Raw genomic sequence first — 22,586 nt, 5'->3', positions numbered from 1 at the left:
GGAGATTGCGCCAGAATTAGGGCTGCTTAAACTACAGTTCCCAGAGGCCTCCGCATCCGGGAGCCGAGCCTTTTCTTTCTAACATCACTCGCCTTTTCCGAGTCGGTTCCACGATAGAGGTGACCGGACTCCTTGAAGCTCCTTTTGCAGGTGCAGAAAAGTGTCTGCGCAGTTCCCAGTCATGGTGAGTGTGGGCCTCTGCATGCTGCCCACCTCCGACCTTCGCGCCCGTGTGTGGAGTTTCTTGCGTTTTAAGGACTGTTGGGGGAAGGCTGTGCAAGGGATTGTCCTTCGCGCCCTTTGGAAAGCCCCGACTCATCTGGGGACTGTCGCAGGGACCCGGTAATTGGGAAGGGGTTGATTTACAGCTGGGGGTTCTTAGAAGGACTTTAGAGACATCTCTGTCCTTGGAGAGGCGCGATCTCAGTCGTTCTGTATGTTGGGGGTACAGAATACGAAGCTGCGGATTTTCTCCAAAGCACGGTATAGGGGTTTGAGAAGGACGATAAGGTTTGAAATGAGAGGGGGTGTTGGACCCTAACCTCTTTTTCTCCTCTTAAGCCCACAGTGTTTTTAAGGGCTTTTGTCACAAAGCCCTTGAAAGCAGAAGGCCCTCACTGCAAAGGTAGTGCTTACCAGATGCTCGGGATTGCGATCTACGTTTTCGGGAGAAGTGTTTCCGCCATATCTAATTTCACGAAATGTTATTTAAAACCTGTTCGTTGATCTCCTTTTGTCGTACCTGGACATGTTGCAGTGACGGTGCCCCTATGCAAATAATTAGTGCATTTTTTTTTTTTTTTTTACTGATCTGTGTGTTAGGAATTCTAGAACCACTACTTATAAATGTTACACAATAAAACCATCGTGTCATGAAGCTTTGGATACCAAGATATGGGTATCTTGTCTCTGCTGAAAGGGAGAAGGGAGGTTGGTGAGGGTACTGACGTAGGAATAATCAGCATGCTGTTTGAAGGTGACATTTGACATCAAACTGAGAGAAATTGCTTCAGTACTGTATTTGTAGTTGAAACTGTTTTTCCTCTGTTATTTCAAAATACTAAAATGAGTGGGGAATGTGGGGAAATATTTGAAGGAATTGGAACATTTCCAGAACCTGAAAAGACGTGTTTTCAGGGCAAGGGGATTACTTCTTCCACCTTCATAAGGGAGCCAGTGGGGACAGCTTCTAATTCTCAGTAAGTGTTAAACCTAGGTTTCCTACTTATTTTGTCAGATAACATAATTAGTCATTTAAATGATGGTTTCAGTGGTTTCTGACCTAGTAATCTTTTTTTTTTTTAATTTATTTATTTATTTATGGCTGCGTTGGGTCTTCGTTGCTGTGTGTGGGCTTTCTTTAGTTGTGGCCTTACGGGCTTAGTTGCTCTGCGGCATGTGGGATCTTCCCCGACCAGGGCTCGAACCCGTGTCCCCTGCATTGGCAGGCAGATTCTTAACCACTGTGCCACCAGGGAAGCCCCCTGACCTAGTAATCTTAGCAAGAATGCAGAGGTACTTATTATCAGAGAACCTCAGACTTAATAATTTTAAAACTGGTTGGAACCTTTTAAAAAAAAATCTTGACCATCTTAAAATTGAGTTTATTGAAACCCAAAAAGAATGTGATTTGCTCAAGGTCATACAACAGTTTGCCCCCAAGGATCTCGCATACTTTCCATTTTACCATATTGTATCATTCAGACACATGTCAAGTCATTCTGAAAATTTATTTTTAGTTGCTGAGGTTCTGGATGAAGATACAAGCTCATACTGCAAATACAAACTAAACTAGGTATCAGCATTTATATTACTTGATGGTTTTACAATGAGAATATTGTAGTTCTAGAATTGGAAGGGAATTTGGAAATTATTTCTTCTAATCTTAAAACATAACCTGGTGAGGTCAAATGATTTTCCCAAGGTCACAGAAAGCTCCTGGGCCCCCATTCTTGCTTTGTTTTTCTACACAGTATATCAAGCCAGGCCTCACCCCAGGAAGATCACTCCAGCACCAAATAATGTCCATGAGGAAGAACCTTCCTGCCATTTTGCTGAAACTGATGGCAAATTCTCACATGACTCAATCTCCCTGCCTGCTCAGGAGAGTGTGTGAACAATCACTGAGTTAGAAAAGAGCCATCTTTTGTAAGCTATTAAAATCAGGTTTTTTTCAAGGAGTCAATTCTTTCCTTGTGTCCATAGGGAATGACAAGCAAGAATAAACTGTATGAAGGAATCTGAATACTGTTTGTCTTTTATATTACAGAAATATATATAAATGAGAAAGTAAAAAAGGAACACATGGGTCTTTCTGTAGAATAACAGAAGGAACACTTAAATTCAAGCTTTACAACTGAGACTTGAACACATGCCCAAGACAGAGCCTGCATCTGCACGAAGGTCATTAGTGCCCTGCCAAGAGCAAAGACATTCCTTCCTTGGATCTTGGCAGACTGCCCAGATATCTAAGCAAAGAATAGTAACCTATCTTCACACTGTAACATTGTGAAAATGTCAGTGGGAATCTCCCGCCCTCCTGCTTTTCTACTGCAACGTTGCAAAGAGCAGACAGAACCAAATAGGCACTTCTTTCCTGTTTCATCACCAGACATTTCAGACACTGGGCTTCATACTACTCTTAACAAGATGGAATCACCTACCTGTGAAAATAATTTGCTCAGTGATAGAGAAGAAGGAAACTGCTCAGGTGGAATTTGTGCCTGTTCATTAGTTGCCCACAACCCCTTCACTAGGGACTGTGGTACTTTGAACCCATTTTTTTAGTAGCTAAAATAAATGCCTAAAATTGACTATTCTTTTCTAACCATCTACCTGACTTTCTGGGAGGTTAAGCTTTACAGATAGTAATGTTTACTTTTCCCCTCATTGCTTATCGTAGCTTGCTTTCATTGAAGTAGCATGTGTTTATGCTTTTCTTAACTCTAACTTTCCTTCATTCAACAAATCCTTGTTGAATGCTATATGGGAGTGCAAATTTGAGTCAGAGGCAGACTGTTCTCCGGAAGTTTCACAGTCTAGTGGAGAGTAACAGCCTCAGGCTACAAGAGTCCTTAGAGGAAAAACCTGAGACCTATAATTATAGTGCTTGCTACATACTGTTCTTACTGCTTTGTATGTTAACTCTCTCAATCCTTACGACTACCTTATTTGTCAGGTAGCTGCTATTATTATCTCCATTTTACTATGGAGAAACAATACAGTAACTTGCCTAAGAACATACAGCTGAGTTGAGGAATCAGGATTTGAACCAGAAAGTGTGGCTCTAGAGGCCATCTCTAACTGTCACACTCTACTGCCTCTCTAGCCCCCTGTTTTAAAAAAATTGGCTTATCCTCTTGTTTCTTGCATATGGTTCACTAATGGAGTCTCTGGCCTAAAATAGTACAAGTTATGTAATAAAAGAAGACTTTCATTAGAACTACTGACAAATAATTTTGCTAACCATAGCTGGAATTATTGTCATTATTTCCAGCCTTCTCAATGCAAGTATATATGAATAAAACAATTTTTAAAGCATGTTGGGTTTGCTTCCAAACAATTCTTTTACATTTCCAAGGTTTTGATAGTAATTTTACAAGATCCAGCAAATATTTGAGCTTTAGCAAATGTTTGAGCTCTAACTACATGCCAGGCATTGTTCTAGGCAGCTGGGATACAACAGTAAATAAAGTAGACAAAGCCCCTGTCCTTAAAGAGCTTGCATTCTAAAGAGGGAGGGGGAATCATTTCTTCCTCTATTTCTTTTTCCTCACCTGCTATACTTCAAGGAAAGAGGGGAAAATGACAGAATTTAAAACATGTAAAGACCATGTGATAGAAAATAAATATATACAATAACAGTGCTCTTTATAAACCTAAAGTCTATTTGGTAACATAAATATGTATTGTATTAAAATTGGATTATTGGGGGAATTATCGTATTTTGTATATTTAGAGATATTAAAGCATAAGGGGAAGTTGGTGAAGAGTATGGACAAGAGACCCAGAAGGTCAAGAAGAAACTCTCCATAGTTTTTTCCCTTTTTCTCCACTTTCACCCTGGTCACCTCTCTGAAGAAGAAACACATACATAGTCTGCTGTGTTCAGATGCATTTCTCTACAACAGTTGACACTTTCCTGAGACTTTTCTTCCTCTGAATTCTATGGGTACCAGATTGCTAAGTGCTGCTGACCTCCAGAGGTTAGGGTTTGAAGGTTAGAAGGAACCTTCAGGTCATAGTCTCCTATCCTAGAAGCATGACCCCTCTCTAAGAGGGAATTCTAAATATAAAGAAATCTAATCCTCTATCCCCAGTCACTTCAGCCACTTCTCTAGTGTGGGTAACTATAGAGGTGACACAGAGTGGAAGTACATTTACCCAGTATTGTCAGAGAAAGGAATAATTCCCTTGATTGAATTTTTCCATCTAATTAAACTTACCCATTAAGTTTCCAGGCATTTTTGTTCAGCTCTTTTTAATAGAAATATTTCTATCTTTTTAATTCTGAGCTTAATTTAACTTATTTTAATGACTCAGGGTCATCACTTTGAATTAGTTATATATATTTTTTGTCCATATGTTCATATTTTATTCAGGGTCTGTAAGATGACTTCCATCTATTATAACTAATATGTTCTTTGTACTTTTTCCCCTTCCTCCCCTTTAATATTAATTTTCCCTTAAAATCAGGTTGTCAACTGTTACCACACGTTGCTACTGTTATTTATTAATTAATGCTAGAATTTTTTACAATCCAGATATTAACATTTTTTCATTTTTCTTTCTCCTTAAATAAATATAAGCTTATTTTTTCTTCCTCCAAGTAGTTAAGTTGAATCACGATTAATAGTTTTATAAAAACTTTCTGGCTCCTTCTAAATGGAAATTTGTAACCGCTATTATTCCTCTTCCTGGTGTGAAGGATTCTTTTCAGCAGAAGGGAGTGGGGGATTTGCATAAGAGGATTTGTAAGGTTCTAGTGGCCGCCAGGGTTTGTATCCTCACATAATGCACATCAACATCGTTAGGCCTATTTTAGTGGTAAAATATCCTAAAAAAGATGGATAAGATTTTGTAAGTAAATCCAAGACAGCAGGGAGAGTTAAATAACACCACATAAATATGCAGCCAAAGGACACATGTTCCAGAAGTTGCTTAGTTGCTTTGTGCATGCTGTGTTTACTGGGACAAGTCTGGGATAAACGTCTTCTACTAAGCCAGATGCGAAGAGTCTTTAAAATTTTACATTAGCTTTTAAAGTATGTGGTTGTCTTATTATAGAGAAAATTCTGAATATCTTTAGGGTAAAATAGCGTTTTTTAATAAGGTGTTAATGGGTCTCTTTCATTACAGTCTGAACCAATCCGAGTCCTTGTGACTGGAGCAGCTGGTCAAATTGCTTATTCACTGCTATACAGTATTGGAAATGGATCTGTCTTCGGTAAAGACCAGGTAGGGGCAAGTGTCTGTAAATCTTAAGTAAAAGTAAGAACATTTTCAATGAAACCCTGTATTTAGTTGCAAAGAAATGTTTAAATGGTAAAGGAATGGATAATCCCAACGAATGTATTAGGCACATGGCTATAAGTGGAATCTGGTAGCTTATTTATATGCACCTCTCTGGGCATTGAAAATGCTTTGCAAATTAGAACTATTCCTCCTACTGTTCAGTTGACTTGGTGCAGCCAGCAGGTATCATAATGACAGTAACTGTTAGGGAGAGTCACGTGGGAGAGAAAGTTGCTGAATCAGCACTTTCTTGTTCATAAATGGTCTTAAGACCCAAAAGAGTTGGACAGGCACGTAGGCTTCCCAGTTTGAAGCAGGCACCCCCTATTCCAGCAGGTCTGATTAATGTACACTAAAATCCTTTCATACAGTATTCATTTATCCATTCTCTTCACCCATGGATATCAAGTTCTTCCTTCATGCCAGATACTGTGCTTAGCTCTCTGTGAACTGAAATTAGATATACAGCCATCAACAAAAAGAGCAAGGTGTGGCATGTCACTTCAACTTGATATTTCTTCCGTGTACTCCTTTAAAATTCAGTAATGGTGATTCCTCTTACTGTGTTTAGCAAACCATTGCTGGTTTTATAAGCATTCCTATTTAAAGGACACCTGATGTTAGACACCTGACTTCCTAAAATAATTATGACTAATTAATGGGAATTATACACATACACACACCAATTAGCAAAAACTCTGTGAAAGGACTTTTTCTGTGACTAAGTGACATAACCTACACTGACAGATGCTGTCCTTGCTATTTATTTGGCAGCCTATCATTCTCGTGCTGTTGGATATTACTCCCATGATGGGTGTCCTGGATGGTGTCCTGATGGAGCTGCAAGACTGTGCCCTTCCCCTCCTGAAAGGTGAGTTGGGGAGTGGAGGAGAAAGGGATTTTATAGTATTTTACATCTTAAAAAAACAGATTTTAGAGTTTTGTTAGCTGGCCTCTCAGTTAGAAATTATTTCATAAAAAGTTTTTGTTTTTTGAACTACAACTACTTGTTAAGATATATACCAAGAATAAATAAGGGTAAAAGTGTGAAATAACCTGTATAATATAAAAGATTATACTTTTTTCCCAACATGCCTATATGTAATTTATTTTACCAATTAAGTATAATATTGCACAAGGGTTATCCACCTGAGATTGTCCACACTGTTATTATTTAAATTCTATTTAAATAGTAATAGTAGTGTCCTGTAATGGAGAACTTTTTCAACTCTAAATGATGTTTTCCAGAACCATATGCTGCTTGGGGACTAGAAATTGGTTGGTCCCCATATATAGTCCCACCCCATCTGCCAGTTGTCAGGTTAAGATATAATATAAATTGTTCTAATCTTATACTACATGGTTTGAGAAAGCCTAAAGCCATGGTTTGAGAAAGAGTTCTGCTAAGAGCCTTTGAGACTCAATGAACAAGTAACAAATGTAAGACAGAAATCCTAAATTTGGTTGAAAGGTCCATTAAAATATTAGGTCAGGTTGTAAACTAATTTGAATATTTTTCTTTAGCTATACCTTCATCATCTTTTTTGGGGGGAGGGAGAGTAAAGATTAATTAATAATACTCTCAAAGAGGATTGCACAAATCAAAAATGTAAACACGCCCAAGAGAAACAATGCTCAGAATTCATATATCTGTTCAATAAACATTTAGTAGAAGGGGTACTCTGCCATCTCAATCATTTGGTTGCTTAGTTATGTAAGAGAATGCATTACCCTGTCCAAGCTATTCTGCTGGCTCCCTTTCCTCACGCACTGTTTCCAAATCAACCTCCTCTGTTGCTTTTTCCATTTTTATTCCCTTCTCTACAGAGTTCTCTCTGCTCTCTCTAGTGGGCCCAGGTTACAGTTGGCTTGTCCTTGGTCAGCTGTGAATATGATGGGAAGGGAAGGTTCAGCAGATAAGGGTGCATGGCTGGGAAGAAGATGGATATTTTTTCTCCAGCTGGTGCTCTTATGTATACCTATTTGGGGACTTACAGAAGCCTGACTGACACAAGTTCCTGGTCTAAAAATTTATCAGTGACAACACTGTACCCTGATTGTCTTAGTACCTTTGGGCTGCTATAACAAAAATACCATAGACTGAGTGGTTTATAAACAAAAGAAATTACTTCTTACAGTTCTGGAGGCTGGGAAGTCAGAAATCAAAGAGCCAATAGATTGTGTGTCTGGTGAGAGCCCAATTCCTGGTTCACAGACAGCCATCTTCTCAGTGTGTCCTCACATGGCAAAAGGGGTGAGGGAGCTCTCTGAGGCCTCTTCTATAAGGGCACTAATCCCAATTCATGAGGGCTCCCCCTCATGACCTAATCACTTCCCAAAGGGCCTACTTCCTAATACTATCACACTGGGAATTAGGTTTCAACATATGAATTTTATATGGACACAAACATTCAGTCTATAGCACATGGCCTTTTTAATACAGTCACCAAAAGAAAGCCATGATGTATAGCTGACGCTTCAACAACTCAGGGCTTAGTGGTGCCAATCTTCCCTGCAGTGGAAAATCCAAGTACAATTTATAGTTGGCCCTCTGTTCACGGATCCTCTGTATCCACAGGTTCAATCAACCTCAGATTGTACAGTACTATAGTATTTACTGTGGGGAAAAAATCCACATATAACTGGTCCTGCACAGTTCAAACCTGTGTTATTCAAGGGTCAACTGTATGTTCTTCAATCAAAAAGCAGGTGGTGTATTGGACTGACACTGCAGCATAGCGGTTGAAATCTGGACCAATCTTGACTTATAGCCCCACTCCTTTTTGATAGGCAGCTAATTAATCTCTTTAAGCCTCATTGTCTTCATGTGTAAAGTGTTTAAATTTGACAAAAGAAATCTCTTAGTGTTATTCCTTGCAAAAACTTCTCAATAAGCATTGTTTTAATTTGATTGATATCTTAGAATTAAAGTAATTATAACTTAAAAGTTAGGTGAATTAGTTTCTCTTTTGTGTTATCTGTGGTAATTAATGTGAATAATTAATGTTGCCCTGAAAGTTACCTTGCATCATTATAAAAGATAAAAGCTATAGAGTTTTGAAATTAAGATAATTATTGAAATAGGAAAAGCAAAACAAATGTATTGACATTTCTGCTGATGTTATGGTTGTTGAATTAATATATTGCCTTTCTTTGTTTAGGCCCCTAAAACTTTGATCAATGTGATTTGTAAAAGTAAACATTTGCTACAAAGTGAAAGAGTTACTGGGTAGATTCAGTATGAAAAAGAAAACCTCAGACTTTGGCGTTTAAGTAGCTCTGCATATTTATTGCCATGTTCACAGATGTCATCGCAACAGATAAAGAAGAGATTGCCTTCAAAGACCTGGATGTGGCCATTCTTGTGGGCTCCATGCCAAGAAGGGATGGCATGGAGAGGAAAGATTTACTCAAAGCAAATGTGAAAATCTTCAAATGCCAGGGTGCAGCCTTGGACAAATATGCCAAGAAGTCAGTTAAGGTGACCAATGCAGTCTTTTATTGGGTTTTTTATTATCAGCATTTGAAACTTCTGCTTTCAACATTTAAGTGAAAATGAAAGTATTTGCCTTTTTTTCCCCCAGTTCTGTGCGATGGTCAGTAAATACAGATACAGAGTTTTGCTCCATTAGGCCTCCCTTTCTAGGTTTTGTTCATATAGTGTAGAAATCTGTATTCTGAGGGGCTCAAAAATATTCTGCCTATTACCATGACATGGAGATTTAATATTAGTTTGTAAACCTATAGAGAAGGCACAGAACTTTCTGGTGCCTTTTAGCTGTGTGGAACTATTTGTTCAGACATTTGGATTTGTGTTTGTGATTGTGAAGGGAGATGGCTATAAGCTGTGTCTGTTTTTAGTCACAGGAGGTAGGGGCTTCTGAATGCTTACTTTTTCTCAAGTCCAGAGGAATTTCGATATGTTTGTCTCTTGAGGAGCTGAGTTAGTATGACTTCCTATTCTGTCTCTTTGTGTTCAACCTATTTATTTTGGTTTCTAAATTTGTGTTATTATTACAGTAAAGCCTCTTTTTACCAATTAAGTATCAGTTACCTAGAACTTAATTGTCATAGCAAAAGGGCTTGCTAGTTAGAGATTTTTCTGGTTTTGATACACTTCTTCCACCCAATTCTGAATTCAAAGAAAGGTAAAAGAAAATTTCATAAGGTTTTTTAATGTTGCCATTTATAATGTTCTATCTTTTATAATACTTCATAGACACCTGAATTTTTGCTTTCTGCAGACTTTATTTCAAATAGTTAACTTTTATTTTCTGTAGTCATTAACAGAAAATAATAGAAATGAGTTGGGTAGAAATCCCCAGGTCTCTTAGTAAAAAAATTACAAGGTTGCTTGGAGTTGTAGTACTGCTTGCATAGTAATTGCCTCTTAGCCAAAAGTGTCTTTCTTGGGGGAAATATACACCGACAGTGGAGTAGTTAGGGATAGCGGAGTATCATATCTACAGCTTGCTCTCAAATAGGCCAAAAAAAAGACTAAGGGCAGTGTGTGTGTGTGTGTGTGTGTGCGCACGCACGCGCGCATTTGCACGTGCACAGAAAGTGAAAGAGATGGGGCAAATTGGAGAATCTGGGTACAAGTAATGTGGGAGTTAGTCTTTGTAATATGCTTACAGCTTTTCTGTAAGTTTGATATTTCACAGTAAGTTTTTTTATCATTTTATTAAAGATTTTTAAGACTTGTAAAACATGTTCATGTATACTTTTTCCTATGCTGTATTGTAATTTACGGCATCCTATACCTACCCCTTCCAAAAAAAAAAAGAAAAAAGCCTGAAGTGCTTTCTCCTACAGGTTGATTCAATGGGTGTGAAATGGTGGGACCTGGTATTTTAGCAACTAACCCAGTTAATTCTTAGGATTAGGCAAAACTGAGAAACACTTTTCATTCATCAGGGCAAATCATTGTCCTAAAGTAAACTTCTCAAGTAGAATTTCTTTCTTGGACTACTTTTATAAGAAGGAAAACTTGTATGATTGAATAGAACTCTGAGATAGAGCCCTAGATTACTAGTTTTTTATGGCAACTAGATAAATGCTGTCTCTGTTTTGGCAGAAAACAAAATGACTTGTGTACATAACGGTGGTTTTAGTAAATGTTTTTAGTAGTCGCACCAAATGCTAACAAGGGGGAAAAGTTATTAGAACGGAGGATAGAAACCTACTAGAAACTAGAAACTGCAATAATAACTATACATATTTAGCTTACACAAACTTGGTACGAAGGCTATGTGTTACATGTGAGTCATATTCTAAGTTGGTTTAGTTAATCAGTTATGGTCTGTAGCTCTCCTGTGCCTCGCCTACATCCTAGGTTATCGTGGTGGGAAACCCGGCCAATACCAACTGCCTGACTGCCTCCAAGTCGGCACCGTCCATCCCCAAGGAGAACTTCAGTTGCTTGACTCGTTTGGATCACAACCGAGCTAAAGCTCAGGTAAGAAAGATGCCTTTTCAAATCTTATGAATGTTCAACTTTAAACCCTTTTTCTCTCACTTTTAAAGTAGCTGAATCATAGTTTGTGCTTTTTTCTTGTTGTTTTGTTTTAGTAGGAAGCTATTCCAATTTGTTAGGACATCTTTAAATCTATCTCTTAAAGTAGCTGAACTTTGTACTTAATTTTCTCAACTATATTTCATTTCCTAACTTTAATTACATATCATTGCTAATGTCCTCTTAGTACAGTGGTTAAAAATTAGTCATAAGCATAGATAATTCATATGACGGCACACAAATTATTTTTGTCAGATGTATAGGAGATTATAATAGAAAAACTTGAGCTTTGTGTATTATATGTGGTTCTGCTTTTTTCCCTACTGCTAAGCATGCGAGCTTGATTTTAATTTTATATTTAATTTCATTTTCATTTTTATATCCTCATACTCTACATGTTTCCATAAAATTTCCTAGTTTTCACTACTTAGTAGCTAAATTTCAATTGTTATCCAGTTTCGTTATCCCTTGGAGCCTTAGATAAATATGCTAAGCAGTCAGTGACCAGGGTATTAACAATAGCTTTTTTTTAATTAGAGGCCATGCCACTCATCTGTGCTAGTTTCCTAGGCTTTCTCAGATCTAGACAATCCCAGTGCCCTTAGATGTCATGACAAAGTTCTAGTTCTTGGACATAACCTCTTTCCTTTTCCCTAGCGCCTTTCTGGCCATCCTCCTTATCCATAGCTCATCTTCTAGATAGGTCTATGAATTTAGTTCTTTTTCTTCTAGAGAAGACAACATTATTGAGTTTCAAGAAAACTATGTTTACCAAATGATGGTGTGAGGTCTAAGTTGAAAAACTGTTACCAGATTCAGTGGGTCCATCACTTGAGGTGCATCGCCAATGATCATACCAAGTACTTTCAGTCAAAGCAGAAGTGTTTATTCCTTGTGACAAATAAGGAAACAGGTAGATAGCTCTCAAAGCACTGTCTTTCCAAATAGCCAGATCAGGGACATTTTAAGCTAAGGGTACATGTATATTCATGAAAGGGTGAGTGTAATCTTCAATGTAAAGGTGGAGTTCTAGATGCACTTGTGCAGTACAACAACATGCTCAAACATACATGCCTTGCATGTTCAAAAATGACAGAAATTCCAGCCCTTGGGGTGGAGATTTTAGCATTAAAATGAGACAAAGGTCACCCTAGGTTGACAAAATCCAGGTGCCTAGTTGAGTGAAATCACAGGGGTCAGCAAAGGCTCATTCCTTAGGCTCCAGTTAATCTGGTGCCTGAGTGCTTGAGGGGTTTTGGACACTGCAAAACAGCTCAAGAATGTGTATCAGGCTGATCTTTACCTTCCAAATAGGACAGAACAGGGAGTCTTTATAACTGATTTGTTATCTTTGCTGTGGTTACTTCTCATGCCTAATAACAGTTGTTTGTTCTTACATTCTTTGTTCTTTCTAAAATCATTAATTACTGAGACCTATTCTTTGTTTCCACATTGAAGACCTAGGAGGTCATAGTTCACCTTTCTCCCAATCTCCTTAGAACAGAAGGGTTCTGAAATTCACACTCTATTTCTTAACCTAAGCTTGTCTAGTGCATGTTACAGTTTCTCTTATTGCCCAGTATTCTACTCCTGCAAGACATGACATCCTCTAGTTTAACCCCATACCTTCCTTATTACTGTCTGGCTAACAAAACCACTGCTTTAAACTAAGAGCTTTCAGCTCTGGAGGGCCCAGTGAAGGAGAAAAGTATTTACATTTAAGTTTCTACACTAAGCTGAATGCTTTATATCTGACTTGTCATTTACTTCTCATAGTAGCCATATGAGATATCTGTTATTATTACTGTTTTACAGATAAGAAATGTGAAGCCCAGAAAGGTCAGGGAACCTGCTCAAAGTCACACAGCTAGTAAATGACGGAGTCAGTAAAAGGGTCTGCCTGACTCCAGACCCTCATGTGTGTTCTTACAAAATGGGATCAAGTGACCTAATCCATTCACTAGCTCTGTGACCCTGAGAAAGTATATTCAAGCTATAAAATGGGATAATAATGGAATCTACCTCAGATGGTAGTTATGTAAACTAACTGAGATAAGATCTATGTTAAGACCTTATCCTGGTGCCTGTCACATAGTAAAAACTCAGTAAAGGTTGGCTGCTCTAGTTATTATTGATAATGATGATGATGATTAAGAGAGATATAACCAAAGTTTGAGAAGAGTCACACCTCAGAAATCTCTCAGTTAATTTAGAAGGTCTTTGGATAACAAGCTTAAATTGCAAATATTTCCTGAGAGGCTTTGGGCTGTGAGCTGTGTCTTTTTCCTTGTTATTTAGCCAGTGTCCAGGGGCTGGGAAGAAATGGGAGTTTGTTTGAATGCCTGGAGGCAGGAGATTGGGATACTGTAGAACAGTTATGAAGGAAAAGATGATCATCATAGTTGTTGCATCTGTGGACTCTGGATTACCAGATGGCAATTCACTTAGTTACAACAGGAAAAAAGAGGTAAAATGATGACACCGACAAATTTCCATTTTTGCTGTTTGACCTGAGGCCTTGGTGGAGGCAGGCATTGGAAAATTCTGCTTCCAGAAGTACAGCTAAATAATACTTTGTCCCAGTGCCTGCAACAGTTTTCCTTGCGGGGTGAAAGTCTGAGTGAGGAAAGAAGGAGCCATCTCATCGTACTTTGACTTTGGCACGTGTTCCAGCATGCCAGTCTGGTACAGTGAATGCTGTTAGAAGTTTCCTCCTCCTATAGAGGCTATTAATCCAGTGAGAAAAGTAACAAACCCAAAGATTAATTTTTCTTACATGAATGGATACTAGTCTTACATAATTTAGTTTGCAAATCAGAGCTCCTAGCTACCTAGTGACTGTTTATCACCTGCAGAAATCCCCTGTGTATTTGCAGACCAGAGCTACGTATGTTGTCTGCTGACCAGGTAATTTGGCAATGAAACCAGTTTGGTGGTATCAGAGATAAGAAAATTACTAGAGCTGGAGAATGAATCAAAAACTGTTTAACAGATCTGTGTGACAGACGTGAAAGTGTCTGAAGGAGCAAAGAACTGCTAGCCTGGGTACATGGTAGTTTAGACTAGCTCTGACATGCATGATATTCTCAGAAACTCTGGGTGCAAAGTACTGGCCTTTGCTATCCAGACAGAAGTGGATTAGCTCAGGAGATCTAAAGAATAAGAGGACGTGGCCAATAGGACACAGGAAGTAAGGGGAGCCTCCTGTAGGGAGGATAGGCCTGCAGGCAGTTTGTCCTCACCCTACTTTGGAGCAGCTGAAACTGACATTCAGCAGAGTTATGGTTTCTAAGTTTTTGATAATATACATCTTGGCTCACTTACCCCAGTATAAATATTCCTTTTTCTCAATGAAGCCAGCTAAATATAAGTGAGGACAGTTCTTTGCAAGTCCTTTCAGGTCATGGCACACACAGAAAATGGTACTCATTGCACAGCACACCACTCTACCCCAACCACTAAGCAGATCAGTAGCTGGGTACCCCAGAAACCAACCATCCAAATAATTTGTGAAGACTGATATGGTAGTTAATAGTCCTAATACTTGCAGAACTCTAAATGAAGCAGGGTTTAGATCAGAAGTGATTTTAAATGTCAGGAACAAAGAATTTTAAGTTATTTTTTAAATCTATTTGAGGACTTAAGAAATGAGTCTCGACTTATTTTAAGGGTCAGTGAAAGTAAGCACAACTTGCTTCTTACTTGACTGAATAAATTACCGTGAAGATGAGTCAAGGCATTGCAAACATTTTAGGTAATGGCTTTTTTAATTTTCATTCCTTTTGGTTGGTTGGTTGTCATTTTATTTTTTACTCTTTAATTTGGAATAATTATAGACTTAGAAGAAGTTGCAGAAATAGTACAGAGAATTCCATGTACCCATCACCCACTTCCCCCAGTGGTGACATCTTACATAACTATAGAGAATTATGAAAACTAGGAAATTGACTAAACTACACACAACACTGTTAACTAGCTTTACTCAGATTTCTGCAGTTTTTGTGTCTTTATGGATGATCCTATGACATTTAATCATATATATAGATTACTATAACCACCATAGTTTCAAGAAACAGAACTGTACCATCACCCACAAAAGAAGTCCTATTCATGTTGCCTCTTTGTAGTTACACACTCCCTCTCCTTTCCTAAACTCTGACAACCATTTGTCTGTTCTCCAACTCTGTACTTTGGTCATTTCGAGAATGTTTTAAAAATAGAATTGTGCAGTAAGTAACCTTTTGACACTGTGGGTTTTTTTTTTTCCACTGAGTTTAATGCCTTTAATATCCATCCAAGTTGTTACATGTATCAGTAGTTCATTCCTTTTTATTGTTATTCCATTTATTTATTTAATTGTATGAATGTACCACAGTTGGTGTTGGAGGACAGAGGGAACAAAAAGTGCCCACCAAACTGAGAAGGTATTTTTGAGACCTTAAAATGAGGCAGGCAGCTCCATATAACCAATGGATCAGTTTATTATAGGGTGACTTACTCATAGGGTGGGATCAGGATCAGGTGGACAGTGATCCAGAAGCATTTGCAGCTGCACTTCATACCGCAGAGGGACCACGGGGACGATTCTATAGGGTATGGGGGTAGGTGCTTTGAAACAGGACATGCATTTCTAAGTTAAGATTTATGAATGGATAACTAGTCTCGTGGGCGCCAGGAATATGTCAAGGAAGGTTTTCATCATTGTTTGGGGACCAGCAGAGCATAGAGGCTACCTGGTCCTCATGTTTATTGAACAGTATCTATTAAACTACAAAGCCCTTGATGTGATTCACTTCACAGGTCAGTTTTAAAGGATAGAAGAGACTGTAAGGGCCTGAGATGGTGTCAGTTATGCTAATAGTCATACTTTGTTTAACCATTCTTGAAGGACTTTTGAGCTGTTTCCAGTTTGGGGCTATTGGTATCCTTGTTTTTAAAATTTCTTTAAAATATCAGAGTGTATTCCCTTTGCTGTATGGTGAATACACAACCAGAGCTTTGATGCAGTGCTGCTGTTATTTATGTGTGCAAAAGCTGTGGATTCTGGTACAACTATTTTTTTCTCTCATTCTTACTTTAACATAAAGGAAAGAAAAGTCACTCACAATGTCACCCTAATACATCAGCTTTTTAAATTTTTTTTCCAAAACCTTCTCTTCTAGATCATTATAAATTCTGCTATCTAATTAGGAACAAATTACAGGCATACATTAGAGATATTGTGGGCTTGGCTCCAGACTACTGCAATAAAGCAAATATCAGAATAAAGCAAGTCAATGAATTTTTTGGTTTCCCAGTGCATATAAAAGTTGTATTTGTACTGTAGTCTATTAAGTATGCAATAGCATTATGTCTAAAAAATATATACATACCTTAATTTTAAAAGGCTTTATTGCTAAAAGAAAAACAAATGCTAACCATCATCTGAGCCTTCAGCAAGTCCTAATCTTTTTGCTGACCTGGCGGGGGGGTCTTGCCTCCATGGTGATGCTGTTGACTGATCAGGGTGGTGGTTGCTGAAGGCTGGGGTGCCTGTGGCAATTTCTTAAAATAAGACCACAGTGAAGTTCACCATATTGATTGACTCTTCCTTTCACAAATGATTTCTCTGTAGCATACAATGCTGTGTGATAGCATCTTACCCAGAGTAGAACTAATTTCAAAATTGGGAGTTAAACCCCTCAAACCCTGCCACTGCTTTATCAACTAAGTTTATATAATATTCTAAATCCTTTCTTGTCATTTCAACAATCTTCACGGCATCTTCACTGGGAGTAGTTTCCATCTCAAGAAACTACTTTCTTTACTCATCGTAAGAAGCAACTCCTCATGCATTAAAGTTTTATCATGAGATTGCAGCAATTCAGTCCCATATTCAAGCTCCACTTCTAGTTCTAGTTCTCTTGCTATTTCCATCATATCTGCAGTTACTTCCTCCAATGAATGTTGGCAGTTTGCCCTCTTCCCAGGAATCACAGATGTTCTTAATGGCATCTCAAATGATGAATCCTTTCCAGAAGGTTTTCAGTTGACTTTGCCCAGATCCATAAGAGGAATCACTATCTCTGGAAGCTATAGCTTTATGCAGTGTATTTCTTAAATCATAAGACTTGAAAGTCAAAATGAGTCCTTGGTCCATGGGCTGAAGAATGGATGTGTTAGCAGGCACATTATCCACCAGAACTCTTGGTGACCAGGTGCGTGGTCAATGAGCAGTAATATTTTGAAGGGAATCTTTGTTTCTGAGCACTGGGTTTCAACAGTGAATATTTCAACAGGTTTAAAATATTCAGCAAACCATGTTGTCAACAGATAGGGTGTCATCCAGGGTTTGTTGTGCCATTGATGGAACTCAGGCAGAATAGATTTAGCAGAATTCTTAATGGCCCTAGAATTCTCAGAATGGTAAGTGAGCCTTGGCTTCAGCTAAAAGTCACCAGCTGCATTAGCCCCTAACAAGAGAGTCAGCCTGTCCTTTGAAGCTTTGAAGCCTTGAAGCCAGGCATTGACTTCTCCCCCATAGCTCTGAAGATCCTAGATGACATCTTCTTCCAACAGAAGGCTGTTCATCTACATTGAAAATCTGTTACTTGGTGTAGCCACCTTCATTAATTATCTTAGCTAGATCTTCTGCATAACTTGCTGCAGCCTCTATATCAGCACTTGCTGCTTCACCTTGCACTTTTATGTTGTGAAGACAGTATCTCTCCTTAAACCTCATGAACCAACCTCTGCTGGCTTCAAACTTTTCTTCTGTAGCTTCCTCACCTCTCTCAACCTTCACAGAATTGAAGGGAGTTAGACTCTTGCTCTGGATTAGGCTTTGGCTTAAGGGAATGTTGTGGTTGGTTTGATCATTGTGGCTGGTTTGATCGTCTATCCGGACCATTAAAACTTTCTCCATATCAGCAATAAGGCTGTTTCACTTTCTTATCATTCGTGTGTTCACTGGAGTAGCACTTTTTATTTCTTTTAAGAACTTTTCCTTTGCATTCACAACTTGGCTGTTTGGCCTAGCTTTCAGCTTATCTTGCTTTCAGCCTTCCTCACTAAACTTAAGTATTTCTAGCTTTTGATTTAAAGTGAGGGATGTGCAACTCTTCCATTCATTTGAAAACTTAGAGGCCACTGTAGGCTTGTTAATTGGCCTAAATTTAGTATTGTTTGTGTCTCAGGGAATAGGGAGACTCAAAGGAGAGGGAGAAAGAAAGGGGAACAGCTAGACGGTGGAGCCGTCAGAACACACACAACGTTTATTGATAAGTTCACTGTTATATGTGAGCAGGGTTCATGGCACCCCAAAACAATTACAATAGTAACATCAAGGGTCATTGATCATAGATCACCATAACAAATATAATAATAATGAAAAAGTTTGAAATACTGTGAAAATTACCAAAATGTGACACAGAGACATGAAGTGAGCAAATGCTGTTGGAAAAGTGGTGCTGGTAGACTTGCTCAACACAAGGTTGCCACAAACCTTCAATTTGCAAAAACACAGTATCTGTGAAGTGCAATAAAGTGAAGCACAGTAAGAGGAGGTATGCCTGTATACATCCAACTAACCATAATTTCTTTTCCTCACATTACCTTATCAAGTGATTAACAAAGTAAGCAAGCTGATTTTATTAGATCTTTCAAAACATAACTTTAACCCTTCTGGTACCACTGTACTATAAAACATAATTGATGTTCATGTGACTACAAGGCATGCAGGATCCTGAAGTGCTTTCTGAACCTACAGCTAGAGATTGTTACTTCTGTTACAATCTTAGTATTATATATATTTTGTATTTAAACTTTTTTTTTTTTTTTTGCGGTACGCGGGCCTTTCGCTGCGGTGGCCTCTCCCGTTGCAGAGCACAGGCTCCAGACGCGCAGGCTCAGCAGCCGTGGCTCACGGGCCCAGCCCTCCACGGCATGTGGGATCTTCCCGGACCGGGGCACGAACCCGTGTCCCCTGCATCGGCAGGCGGACTCTCAACCACTGCGCCACCAGGGAAGCCCCAGAGGCTTTTTATCTTAAGGACATTTGTCAAATGGGTCACAATTAGAAATTTAAAAAAAAAATTTGTCAGAGTAATATATTTGTTTTCTATTGAACTAGATTGCTCTTAAACTTGGTGTGATTTCTGATGATGTAAAGAATGTCATCATCTGGGGAAACCATTCCTCAACTCAGTATCCAGATGTCAACCATGCCAAGGTGAAACTGCAAGGAAAGGAAGTTGGTGTTTATGAAGCTCTGAAAGATGACAGCTGGCTCAAGGGAGAATTCATCACGGTGAGAAAAATCCAGGGGCTCTCTTCACAGCCAAGCATTAAGAACTCTTGAGAGACACACCACATTACTGACCTGAGTGTGGCCCCAAGGGGTGGTGGGAGGAAACTCAAGGACAGCAGGCCTTTGATGAGTGCGTATTTTCTTTGGGGGTCATACTAAGGCAGTCATAATCCAGCCTGATCTATTGTGTAGCAGTCAAGATAGATTGTTAAAGTGGGAAAAACTAGATACCCTCTAGTCATCCAGCTATCTTATAGAGATCTGTTTCTTTGTATGAATTGTGGTAAAACTTTCTGTGCAGGTATATAGTTTTCACTTTTCAGGAAGACTGGTGCTTCTAAGTGAAATAGGTTAGTAAGGTCAGCATGGGGTAGTTGAGTGATTTTGGAGGGGACACATTAAGCTGTGGTTTCAGCCTTTCACCCCAGGAATAACACTGCTGTCTCTGCCTGCCCTACCTAGACTGTGCAGCAGCGCGGTGCTGCTGTCATCAAGGCTCGAAAACTGTCCAGTGCAATGTCTGCTGCGAAAGCCATCTGTGACCACGTCAGAGACATCTGGTTTGGAACCCCAGAGGTGAGAACTCAGTGAACTGCACAGGCCACTCTTTTATTTTTGTCATTTAATGCTATAATGTAAAAAAAAAAAAAAGCATAGCCTTGCAGTCAGGCCAGTTAGGTTCATATTCCGCCTCAGCTGCTGACTAGCTGAGTAACCTTGGGAAAGTTGCGTAACCTTTCTGAGCTGTTTTATCATCTTTTACATGGCATCTAACTCACAGCATTGTAAGGGTAATGGGATGAAATATGGAAAGCAGCTAGCACACATGGTAGAGGTGACTTTTTCCTTCTTAAAACCTATATTGGGCCTAAAACTTTTAGAGGAAAACATAGGCAGAACACTCTGTGACATAAATCACAGCAAGATCCTTTTTGATCTACCTCCTAGAGAAATGGAAATAAAAACAAAAATAAACAAATTTAAAAATATTTTGCACGGCAAAGGAAACCATAAACAAGACGAAAAGACAACCCTCAGAATGGGAGAAAATATTTACAAAAGAAGCAACTAACAAAGGATTAACCTCCAAAATATACAAGCAGCTCATGCAGCTCAATATCAAAAAAAACAACCCAATCCAAAAATGGGCAGAAGACCTAACTAGACATTTCTCCAGAGAAGATATACAGATTGCCAACAAACACATGAATGAATGCTCAACCTCACTAATAATTAGAGAAATGCAAATCAAAACTACAATGAGGTATCACCTCACACCAGTCAGAATGGCCATCATCAAAAAACCTACAAACAATAAATGCTGGAAAGGGTGTGGAGAAAAGGGAACCCTCTTGCACTGTTGGTGGGAAAGTAAATTGATACAGCCACTATGGAGAACAGTATGGAGGATCCTTAAAAAACTACAAATAGAACTACCATACGATCCAGCAATCCCACTACTGGGCATATACCCTGAGAAAACCATAATTTAAAAAGAGTCATGTATCACAATGTTCATCGCAGCTCTATTTACAATAGCTAGGACATGGAAGCAACCTAAGTGTCCATCAACGGATGAATGGATAAAGAAGATGTAGCACATATGTACAATGGAATATTACTCAGCCATAAAAAGAAACAAAATTGAATTATTTGTAGTGAGGTGGATGGACCTAGAGTCTGTCATACAGAGTGAAGTAAGTCAGAAAGAGAACAAATACCATATACTAACACATATATATGGAATCTAAAAAAAAAATGGTTCTGAAGAACCTAGGGGCAGGACAGGAATAAAGATGCAGACGTAGAGAATGGACTTGAGGACATGGGGAGGGGGAGGCGTAAGTTGGGATGAACTGAGAGAGTGGCATTGACATATATACACTACCAAATGTAAAATAGATAGCTAGTGGGAAGCAGAATCCCTTAGCACCATGAGAATGTAAAACATTGTTATTTGTTATTTTCAGGGAGAGTTTGTTTCCATGGGCATCATCTCTGATGGTAACTCCTACGGTATTCCTGATGATCTGCTTTACTCATTCCCTGTTACAATCAAGGTAAGGTATTTTGGGTTATTTTCCTCTGTCCTCTACTGGGAAAGCAGTTGTGTGTTTTTATTAGTAATGGTATAATTTAGTCTAGAAAGTTGTTCCTTTACTAAATTAGACATTTTTCTGAGCTTTAAAATCATGTGAAGCACAACTTCAGGTCACTAAAATGTTGAAATTAATCTGGAAGGCAAGTTGCAACTCTCCCCACTAGACACATTTTGTTATATTATGCTTCTAATATTGGATATCTACAAATATTCTATTACTTCTAAATGAAGCAATGGTTTTAAGTATTGTTGCTCTGTATTATAACTGTACTAAAGTCAGTCTTTTTTATGTTTGCTGATTAAAGCCTCGTTTAAAGATTTTTTTCTAGATTCAATGAGTTTCAGATTCAAGTGTTGTTTTCATCAGAATTATCTGTTAAGATCTGGATTTTGATTTGCTTCTTTAGAATCACACTTTAAAACATACTTCTCTAGATTAAGTTCAAACTAAGTTGTTGCTTGCTGGAACATCAATTCTAGTTTCATGATAAATCTCTTGGGACTTCTTTGGTGGTTCAGTGGTTAAGACATCACCTTCCAGTGCAGGGGGTGTGGATTGGATCCCTGCTCGGGGAGCTAAGATCCCACATGCCTCACGACCATAAAACCAAAGCATAAAATAGAAGCAATATTGTAACAAATTCAATAAAGACTTTAAAAGTGGTCCACATCAAAAAAATCTTAAAAAAAAATTATAAATCTCTTATTTGCAATTATTTTCAAACAGGATAAGACCTGGAAGGTTGTTGAAGGTCTCCCTATTAATGATTTCTCACGTGAGAAGATGGATCTTACTGCAAAGGAACTGGCAGAAGAAAAAGAAACTGCGTTTGAATTTCTTGCCTCTGCCTGACTAGACAATCATTTCCATGTTACTAAGTGTCCCAAAGCTGAAGAATCTAAATGTCGTCTTTGATTCTAGCACCAAATAAAATAATGCTATACTTAAATTACTTGTGGAAAAACAACACACTTTAAAGATTGTGTGCTTCCTGGTACAGATTTGTGACAGTTCATCATCATGCTGTTAGTGCTGCATTCTAAAATAAACATATATTCAAATGAAGATGATTCAAACTCTCATTTCTAGATAATATTTTGTTTCTATTCAGAAAACAATCTTGCATGTTTCCCAGCTTGCCTAAGGGGTTATGATTTAAAAAAAAAAA

General features: G+C 38.4%; 1 protein-coding gene across 2 annotated transcripts; it reads left to right on the top strand.

The window, feature by feature from the left end:
• The first annotated feature begins 19 nt into the window (after positions 1–19).
• Positions 20–22,483, top strand: MDH1 (malate dehydrogenase 1). 2 transcript variants are annotated; one of them, XM_067704920.1, is made up of 9 exons: positions 20–184; positions 5,359–5,457; positions 6,289–6,385; positions 8,820–8,995; positions 10,850–10,972; positions 19,140–19,316; positions 19,779–19,892; positions 21,287–21,376; positions 22,145–22,483. In XM_067704920.1, exons 1-9 carry the CDS (start codon positions 182–184, stop codon positions 22,268–22,270), a joined length of 1,005 nt encoding a protein of 334 aa, XP_067561021.1. In that variant the 5' UTR covers positions 20–181; the 3' UTR covers positions 22,271–22,483. The 2 variants fall into 2 exon arrangements, with proteins under 2 accessions (XP_067561021.1, XP_067561022.1); XM_067704921.1 differs by lacking the exon at positions 20–184 and adding an exon at positions 210–342.
• Positions 22,484–22,586: the final 103 nt, after the last annotated feature.

This window comes from Pseudorca crassidens, chromosome 14 (assembly GCF_039906515.1).
Source record: "Pseudorca crassidens isolate mPseCra1 chromosome 14, mPseCra1.hap1, whole genome shotgun sequence".
Taxonomy (NCBI): Eukaryota; Metazoa; Chordata; class Mammalia; order Artiodactyla; family Delphinidae; genus Pseudorca; species Pseudorca crassidens.
This window is presented reverse-complemented; position numbering and strand designations above follow the sequence as displayed.

What these genes read in the sequence shown, in the direction of transcription:
- MDH1 (XM_067704920.1), top strand. An exon ending in CTGTCTTCGGTAAAGACCAG is followed by an intron (nt 5,458 to 6,288) that starts GTAGGGGCAAGT and finishes TTTATTTGGCAG; the next exon opens with CCTATCATTCTCGTGCTGTT. An exon ending in ATGCCAAGAAGTCAGTTAAG is followed by an intron (nt 8,996 to 10,849) that starts GTGACCAATGCA and finishes CCTACATCCTAG; the next exon opens with GTTATCGTGGTGGGAAACCC.